Source organism: Etheostoma spectabile, chromosome 24, assembly GCF_008692095.1.
Source record: "Etheostoma spectabile isolate EspeVRDwgs_2016 chromosome 24, UIUC_Espe_1.0, whole genome shotgun sequence".
Taxonomy (NCBI): Eukaryota; Metazoa; Chordata; class Actinopteri; order Perciformes; family Percidae; genus Etheostoma; species Etheostoma spectabile.
Genome location: NC_045756.1, coordinates 6910329 through 6919126, shown reverse-complemented (window position 1 = coordinate 6919126; position 8798 = coordinate 6910329). Strand labels below are relative to the sequence as shown.

The window sequence follows — 8798 nt, the reverse complement described above, 5'->3', positions numbered from 1 at the left end:
GAAGCAGATGATTCCCTGACCTTTCTCCTCCCTCAGATTAACTCTCAGGACGATAATGGCGTGTGTGTTGGGAACTGGAGTGATGACTATTCGCTGGGCAGGCCCCCGACATCATGGACGGGGAGCGTCCAGATCCTTCTGCAGTACGCTCAAACCAGACTCCCGGTCCTCTTCGCCCAGTGCTGGGTGTTTGCTGGAGTCTTCAACACATGTAAGAGCATGCACTGTTTCCAGAATACACTTGTCAAGGTGTTGTGTGAAGACTTTCAGATAACTTCAAGTGTAGTGTCTCCACATTTAAGAGTAGGCTTAAGACCTTCCTCTTTGATAAAGCTTATGGTTAGGGCTGGCTCAGAAGAGTCCTTAGTTATGCTGCTTTAGGCCTAGATGTCCAGGGGACTTCCCATGATGCACTGAGCAACTCTCTCCTCCTCCTTCTCTCCATCTGAATGCAACCTCATCTCATTAATGTGTGTTACTAACTCGACTTCTTCCTTTTCCCGGAGTCTTGTGCTCTCTACCCTCTCCTCTCTCCTCCTAATGCTTCCTAAAGGTGTTTATGGCTCTACAGAAATGGAGCCTGGATCTGTTGTTGGAGTCATCTGCTGCATCCATGTTCCTGCTCAACACCCTCTTCTACAATTTGTCATCTCCCCCTCTCTCTCTTGCTCACCCCCAACTGGTCAAGCCAGATGCCCCCCCACACTGAGCCATGGTTCTGCTCAAGATTTCTGCCTCTTAAAGGAAGTTTTTCCTTGCCTCTGTGGCCTAGTGCTTGCTCTTGGTGGGAACTGTTGGGTTTCTGTAAAAAACATCCCAGAGTACAGTCTAGACCTGCTCTTTTACGAAAAGCGCAGAAAGATAACTGTTGTTGGGATTTGCTGCCATATGAATATAATGTAATTTAATTCAATCATTATTTTTTACTATATTTTATTAAAGCGGAGGCATGAATGTGTGAAAAAGTGACACACCATTAACCATTTGATATTTTTTTGATAGCATGAAATATTTGATGATTTGAATATTTCATGTCTCTGCAGTCCTACGCGCCCTCGGCATCCCGGCGAGAACCATCACCAACTTCAATTCAGCTCACGACAGCAACGGCAACCTGATGACTGATCTCATTTTCCTGCCTGATGGCTCGCCGGACACAGAGAACACCAGGGACTCCGTCTGGTCAGTCAAGCCTGTTGCTAGGAGATCGCCAGACCAGAAACTGGACTTTATATGCTTCAATGCAATATTCCTCAAAATTGTACTTAAATAAATACTAAAGTACTTTGATACTTTCCACCACACAGACACATAATTTCTACAACGAGATGCAAAGAGACACAAAGAAAGAAATATACCAGCACGAGACAAAAATGAAGACAGTGAGACGCAAAATCCCTACAAAGTGATTCAAACATAACTAGATGTATGCAAGTCACCATTGCAGCGGTGGTACCTCACAAGTAGCAAAACATGGAAATCCATCCATAGCTCCAGCAGGGTCACCCAATTCTTTTTTTTCCAGAGTCAAATGAACCAGTTCTAACTGGGTAAAATACCTTAATTTGTATTTCAGCACAGTACTTGAGTAAATGTTCTTTCAACCACTGGAGAGAACCTATCTTTATTCAAGAGCGCGTTCTTTCAAACAAGTAGCTTACGAGCTACTGGTAGCTCACAAACAGGTTTCCAGTAGCTTGCCAATAGGTTGACAAACTGAAACACAAAATTACCAGGATATTGAAAGTGAGCAAGCAGACTTTGTGGGCCGTAGACGTGTCATTTATTCTTGATTCTTCCCTGATGGAAATATTTTCACTGATGTAGTTAACTATGTAGGCTAAAATAAGTGTAAAATAGTCACAAATCTGGATGTGAAGTTAAGATTTATTAATAGCTTTGTTTTTTTGAAGTAGCCGTTAGATGAAGAAATGTTGGAGAGCCCTGCCTTAGATGGTTCAAATACTGCAGTTTTTTTACTGTGGGAGGTCTTCGACAATGACAGATGGGAGGGAAATCAGATATAACATTACGGTATTACAATGTGTGTAATCTGTGGTTTGGCTGACTAAACACATGTACAATAAGGTGTACTGACAGCACGTCTCTGTAGGAACTACCACTGCTGGAACGAGGTGTTCATTAAGCGCGACGACCTGCCGGCTGGCCTCGGAGGATGGCAGGCGGTGGACTCCACGCCCCAGGAGACCAGTGATGGTATTACAGACAGACACAGACAGAGAAAGACGGACAGATCAACAGATAGCTGGATGCTAAACATGATATTTGTTTTACAGGATATTATCGCTGCGGTCCAGCTTCAATTATTGGCATCAAGAGAGGTTTGATCTATCACCCTTTTGACACCGGGTTCGTCTTCTCTGAGGTTAGTTTCTTTCTTTGTTTCTTTAAAGGCCTCAAGAAATGAAAAATGCATTTTTAAGCCTTTTTATAAATGTTCATGTATCTATTGTTGTTTCATATTTGTAAAAAAAATCATATGATAATCATTGTCTGTTCTCTTCCTGTGAAACGTTTTAAATGTTTGATGAGTCATCCTGCAACAATGTGACCAGCGCAAATATCAGTTTGCTTTACCTAAAAATGCTGTTTCAGACACTGAAAGGTATTTTTCTGTGTCTGAAAACATTATGGAAAAGATCCTTACCTTTTAGAACCTCTTTTTTGGTTCAACTAGAAACAGCTTTGAAATCGCTAACGCTAAACCCAGCAGACTCCACTAAAAAAAAAGAAAAAAAACTATACTTTTAGCAAGTATAAAGCCAATGTATTTTACATGCAAACGATAAACGAGGTGTTTTGTTCAACCAAAACTAGAGTTAAGTTTGTTGGAAAAGTGAAGAGATGTCACAAAACGGATTTTCATTTCTTTTCTTTTGTTTCTGTTGACTTGGAATAAAGTGTATTTTACGATGTACAATTTTACTGATATTTTTATGTTTGAAAAAACAACAACTTCCTATTTAAATGTGCTGTATTTATATAGCGCTTTTCTAGTCTAGACGACTACTCAAAGCACTTTTACATCCTATAGGAAACATTCACCATTCACACGCATTAGACTGTGGCCGAAGCTGCTGTACAAGGTGCCATCTTTTCATCAGATACACACTCACACACAACTCAGGGTTCAGTGTCTTGCCCAAGGACACTTCGACATGGGACTGCAGGGCCAGGGATTGAACCACTAAATTTCCAAATGGCAGGCAACCACTCTAACACTGAGCCACAGCTGCCCCTAACATAAAGGTTGACCTCTGTAGTTTAATAAAAATCAATGGCAATGGCAAAACGAGCACATTGTAAATACAAGCTGCACCATAGCCTATTACCTTACATTGTAGCAACGTAATAACGTCATAACAAGAGTTGTCTTGAGACACTATACAGATTAGGTCTAGGCCACACTATAATAATTAAGTCCCAATAATTCTAGTAATTCCCCCAAGAGTAAGCAGTGTGACAGTGGTGATGAAAAACTGACAATGACGGTTTGGGGATATGACGGACAGGTAAAAAAATAGTAGTAGTAGTAGTTCATGTCATGTCAGGGCATTGCAGTATAGATTATGGAGAAAACTCCCCAGAACTAGGTTAGTAAAAGGCATTTCTGGGACAGGATGCAGGAAAATGGAAAGATAGAGGAGAGAGCAGCTTAGTGTGTAAGGAAGGAAGTCACTGAAACATACGGTGGCGAGAAGTCCTCTACAACAGATATTAGGCTTTCTTCGGTTTCATGTTAGCTGCTGTCACTCTGGCAGGGGAGGGCGGAGTGTAACGCCCACGCAGTTCTATTGGTTACTTTAAACGGCAATATCCGAGACAAGTCCCTCCCTAGCTTTGTGTTTTTACAGGAAACACGTACATGCAGAAACGAATGGCGCTCTGACTTTTGTTTCATGATGCCTTTAAGAACAATCAATAGAAGAAATCATTATATCTTATGCTAAGAGGTGGGTAGGTAAAGGGGGTGTTGTGATTGGAATGAGGAAAGTACTTTTTGCAAATCATGGAATATTGATATATATTTTATTTTACAGACTCCATCTTTGGGGTAGATTGTGTTTCATTTCTGTGTTATCTCTATTTTTTCAAGTCAAAAGGTTTATTTCAATTGAAAGGGTATGTTGGTATGTTGGTATGAGGTATGTTGAGATGTTCATTATTCATTTATGGGGCGTTGTTCAGCCTGACACAAAGCCATCACAAATGGCAACATAAATTTATATTCCCATTCCAGTATAAAATATTGTATTAACAAACAATAATTTCACAATGGAACAGCCCTGCACATACTGAGGCAGCTGCTGTGGAGCGGAGGTAATGATAGCTTACACTAGCAGCTAGCATAGTCTATTTTTTGCCAACGCCAAAGATTCTCTGTAAGTTAAGAGAACGCATTACATGCTGCACCAACGGTATGAAACTTTACACACTTTCTGTCTAAATTGTTATTATGACGGTGTTTCCTCCAGGTGAACAGTGACATCATCTTCTCCAAGCGGGATCAGTACGGAACGCTGACGCCGTACTGGGTGGAAAGGAATTTCATTGGAAAGGCTGTTTACACCAAATCATTGGGCAGCGACTCACCAAACAACATCACACAGACCTACAAGTACCCAAAAGGTAAAACACACACACACACAATCATTTCAAATTCTAAAAAAAACAATAAGACAAGACTTATCTTATTGGTTGGCAAGTGAGAATCGAGTTCTTTATGACATTCAATTAAATTTTATTTATATAGCGCCAAATAACAACAACAGTTATTTCATTGCGCTTTTCATAAAGAGCAGGTCTAGACCGGACTCTGTGATGTTATTTACAGAAACCCAACAGTTCCCACCGAGAGCAAGCACTAGGCGACAGAGGCAAGGAAAAACTTCCTTTTAAGAGGCATAAAACCTTGAGCAGAACCATGGCTCAGGGTGGGTGGTCTTCCGCCTCAACTGGTTGGGGGTGAGAGAGAGAGAGAGACAGCGAGAGAGAGAAAAGAAAAAGACAGACAGAAATATGGAGAATTGTAGCAGAGGGTGTTGAGCAGGAACGTGGAGGCAGCAGATGACTCCAACCACAAATCCAGAGCCAGAAACACCTGCAGGAAGCGATAGGAGGAGAGAGGAGAGGGCGAGAGAGCACAAAACTGCAGGAAAGGGAAGAAGTTGAGTTAGTAACATGCATTAATGGGATGAGGTTGCATACAGATGGGGAGAAGGAGAAGGAGAGAGGTGCTCAGTGCATTATGGGAAGTCCCCCGGCATTCTAGGCCTATAGTGGCATAACTAAGGGATGGTTCAGGACTCTCCTGAGCCAGCCCTAACTATAATTTTTATCAAAGAGGAAAAGTCTTAAGCCTACTCGTAATTGTGGAGACTGGTGTCTGCCTCCTGAACCCAAACTGGAACCTGGTTCCACAGGAGAGGAGCCAGTGGACATGGAAACACTACCATTTCTGTCCACAGGGGACGCCAAAATGAACACAAAATGAAAGTTTGTTGTAGTTGCCTTTCCCTCCTGTTGTCGTCAGGTCAAATTGGACCGCTTTCCAAAAAGTTTCTATATCAGAAATTTGGGTGTCTTTCAAACTAATTTTCCCAAAAGGTAATGTGGATGGTTCCTAACAACGCTCAAATTAATTAAGTAATCAGTTTACTACTTTCATTGAATTTTTGGTCAATTTTATTGCATTTGGAGAAAAAACAATTGGTTAAAGAACCTTAAAAAAAAAGAAGAAGAGAAAAATGTCAATAAAAGTGACTAAAATGTGAACAAATGTAAAATAAAGTGACAAATGTAAAAAAAAAAAAAAAAAACTCACGAAAAGTGACAAAATCAGTTGGGGGAAAGCCGCAAAGGGTCGAAAAAGACGACCATAACCTTGATAAAAAGGTTTTTCATTTTAAATTTTGACTCAGAAAAACAAAACAAAATTCTAGGATGGCGCGAAGACAACACAAGGGTGAATGGCACGGTTAGTCATCTTGAAAAGCTAGCAAGATATGAAAGTAGCATCTCCCAACCCCACACAAACACACAGATGTATCCACGAGACCTTTCCAAAAAAACTCCCCCCAAAAATTGTAGTTGTCCAACTGAAAAACGTCAACCATGGCGTCAATTTCCATGCATGTCAACTCCCTCAGCGGTTGCCACTGCTGAATAGCATGTGTGCTAAAGTTAAAGTCCTTTAAAGCCACCGCCTCTTTCAGCTTCAGTCTCTGTTCTTTGCCTTGTTCGCAGGGCGGGCGGTTGCAAGTAATCTTAGTGATGGCAACTTTTAATATGTTTTGTCATCTATTAATACAATATTTTTCTGTGTGTGAGTAAAGTACAAATATATTAAATTTGTGCAGCAGCTGTGTTTGGGACAACGGATGAAAAATAGCCTTTTGGCTAATTCTGGTGCATTTACAGCAATGTTTTTTAATGTAAACTGTCCCTGTCAAATAAATTAATAAAATAAATAAGTAAAGTAAATACTGTGTATTTAAATAACTTGATTTAAGACTTGAGGGAGTTGGGAGACATTGGAGTTGGTGGTGAAGTGATATCTGTCTGCAGGTAGTGCAGAGAACCGCAGGACTGCGGCCCGGGCAACTGAATTGGGCATACAGAGGAATAAATCTGAGCTGCCTGAGACCACACTGTCTGTCGTTATTACCACCACTCAGGTAACACACCAGTCTATATGTCTGTCTTTCAGTACTGAACATTATGGGTGTCTCGATTTCAATTTGAAAATTGATCGAAATTAACTTTTTGTTTTTGATTAACAATATGAAAGAAGGATCAGCGATTCCCTGTCATTGTTTCACCCTCCATCCCTGCCCACTTCGCATCTCTAGAATAAACCGACATAGCGTAGGGTATCCGTCTGGTAGCATGCAGCTAAAGACACAAGGTGACGGTAGCTTAGAGGTAGTCAGCAGTTGCACTTTTCCAGACACCATGGCCACTGCCGGAACTAGAAAATCCTTCTTCTTCCATGTGTGGCAACATTTTTCCTTCCCTCTGTTAAGTTATGGAACCAAACAACAAAGGTAAAGATGGGCTCGGACAGGACTCCAAGTTTCATTCGGGTGCACCTTGTAAACTAAAATTCAAACTCAAGAGTACCCTTTTACCAAATAGTGGCTCTCTGTTGTTGCCATTACTGTTGAAATGTTTAAATCCAATCGTATATATACGCCATCATATTTGTTTTAAAAAGGATGAATTAAGGGATTATTACAACCAAACCAGGGTCAAGATTTTAATAATTTTACAGATGTTTCATGTAAAACAAAAATATCTCGCTCTTTAACAAAAAGGTCTATCTCTGTAGGGATCCTTTCATTAATGTTGTCAAGACACTTAAGATAATAATCACAGTATGTCAGTGGCAAAAACAGCACGGTTCTGGACAGAAATTGAAGGTGCGCAATTGCCCATTAACGTTACATTGCATCCTGTTTTGAATCTTACTTAATACTGGACCAATTGTTCTTCTCATCAGTCTCTTAGACACAAACACAAAGGAAAATAGGGCTATTTCACAAAACCGAGATAAGGGATTAAGCTAAGCATTTAGGAAACTAGGAAGGAAAAAATAAATGTGAGAAGAAGCGTGGCCCGACTAAATGATAGTCGAAAAATATACATTTGCAAACTACTGCTCCATTCAATGGGTCATTTGCAAAAACGAACAATTGTACACGTTGCTTTAAAAGCGTGCAGTGGAAGTTAATAAGACTTAGGAAATTTATATTTTAGCCCATGAGAGGGAGGGAGAAACAATGTATTTCGGCGTCATATTCTAGCGTTGTAGAAAATTGATCTTCATGGTATATTCCCTGAGAAACATTATCTTCTGCTTACTTTGAAGGTAAAGAGTACATCTGTTAATTTGTGCGAATGATTAGTAGCCAAATCATTAATTGGTATGATTATGACAGTTTCAGAACAGTGGTCAGTAAATGTACTGTGTATATTTAGGTTGCTTACGCATTCAGTCAGTCCGCAATCATCTGCTTCTGTTTTTCTTTTTCTTTTTTACAAATAATGTGTCCACAAGAAGCTGCCGCTCACTCTGTATGAAGTATGAACAAAGCATATTCTCCATTTAGCATCAATAAATCTGCGATTGACCTTGATGTCTGTTAAGGAAAGCTGTGAACGTGCATCTACCCGAATTACTTGAGCCTGGCTTAACCTAGTCGCGCCTCCTAAGCCTGGCTCAAACTTCGTGAAATGCACCAAGCCAAGATGCACAGATCATACTAGGTCAAGCCTTGCTTTATTGGTTATCCTGTATTTATAAATTCTGCTTTTGTGAAACAGCCCTCAGGTTGAAAAGAAATTCAAAGTTACCCTTTAAGTACAAATTCAATGTACTTGAACTCTCCTCCCTTTTCTCCAGGTCAAACTGGGTCAGGACGTCATCGTACAGATGGATTTCCACAACCAGAGTGATGTCCCCAAAACCATCCGAGCCAACCTGACCGGTTCTGTCGTCTTCTACACCGGAATCAAAGCCAAACACTTGAAAAATCACAAATTCACCATCACCGTGCCAGCCAATCAGAGTAAGCGATGTCCGAGAGGAAATAGTATTTGCGGTTATTAGAGATAACCTCTGTTACAGTCTCTGAGTGTGTGTGTTTTTGTGTTTGCAGTGAACAGTGAGATGGTAAAGATCACAGCTGATGAGTACATACCATTGTTGGGCACTCAGCGTTGCCTGCAGTTTATTGTGACTGGACAGGCTGAGGATGCAGCAGTGACTGCCATCA

The 8798-nt window shown here is 40.7% G+C and overlaps 1 protein-coding gene across 1 annotated transcript in view; it reads left to right on the top strand.

Moving 5' to 3' along the window:
* LOC116674252 (coagulation factor XIII A chain-like) overlaps window positions 1-8798 on the top strand; it is a 24014-nt gene that overhangs the window by 11570 nt on the left and 3646 nt on the right. Inside the window, 8 exon segments of the mRNA XM_032506853.1 lie at window positions 37-211; window positions 1044-1182; window positions 2114-2217; window positions 2298-2386; window positions 4497-4650; window positions 6589-6698; window positions 8426-8591; window positions 8682-8798. The exon segment at window positions 8682-8798 is cut by the window's right edge and continues 38 nt beyond it. Of these exon segments, the coding sequence (XP_032362744.1) occupies window positions 37-211; window positions 1044-1182; window positions 2114-2217; window positions 2298-2386; window positions 4497-4650; window positions 6589-6698; window positions 8426-8591; window positions 8682-8798 (1054 nt within the window).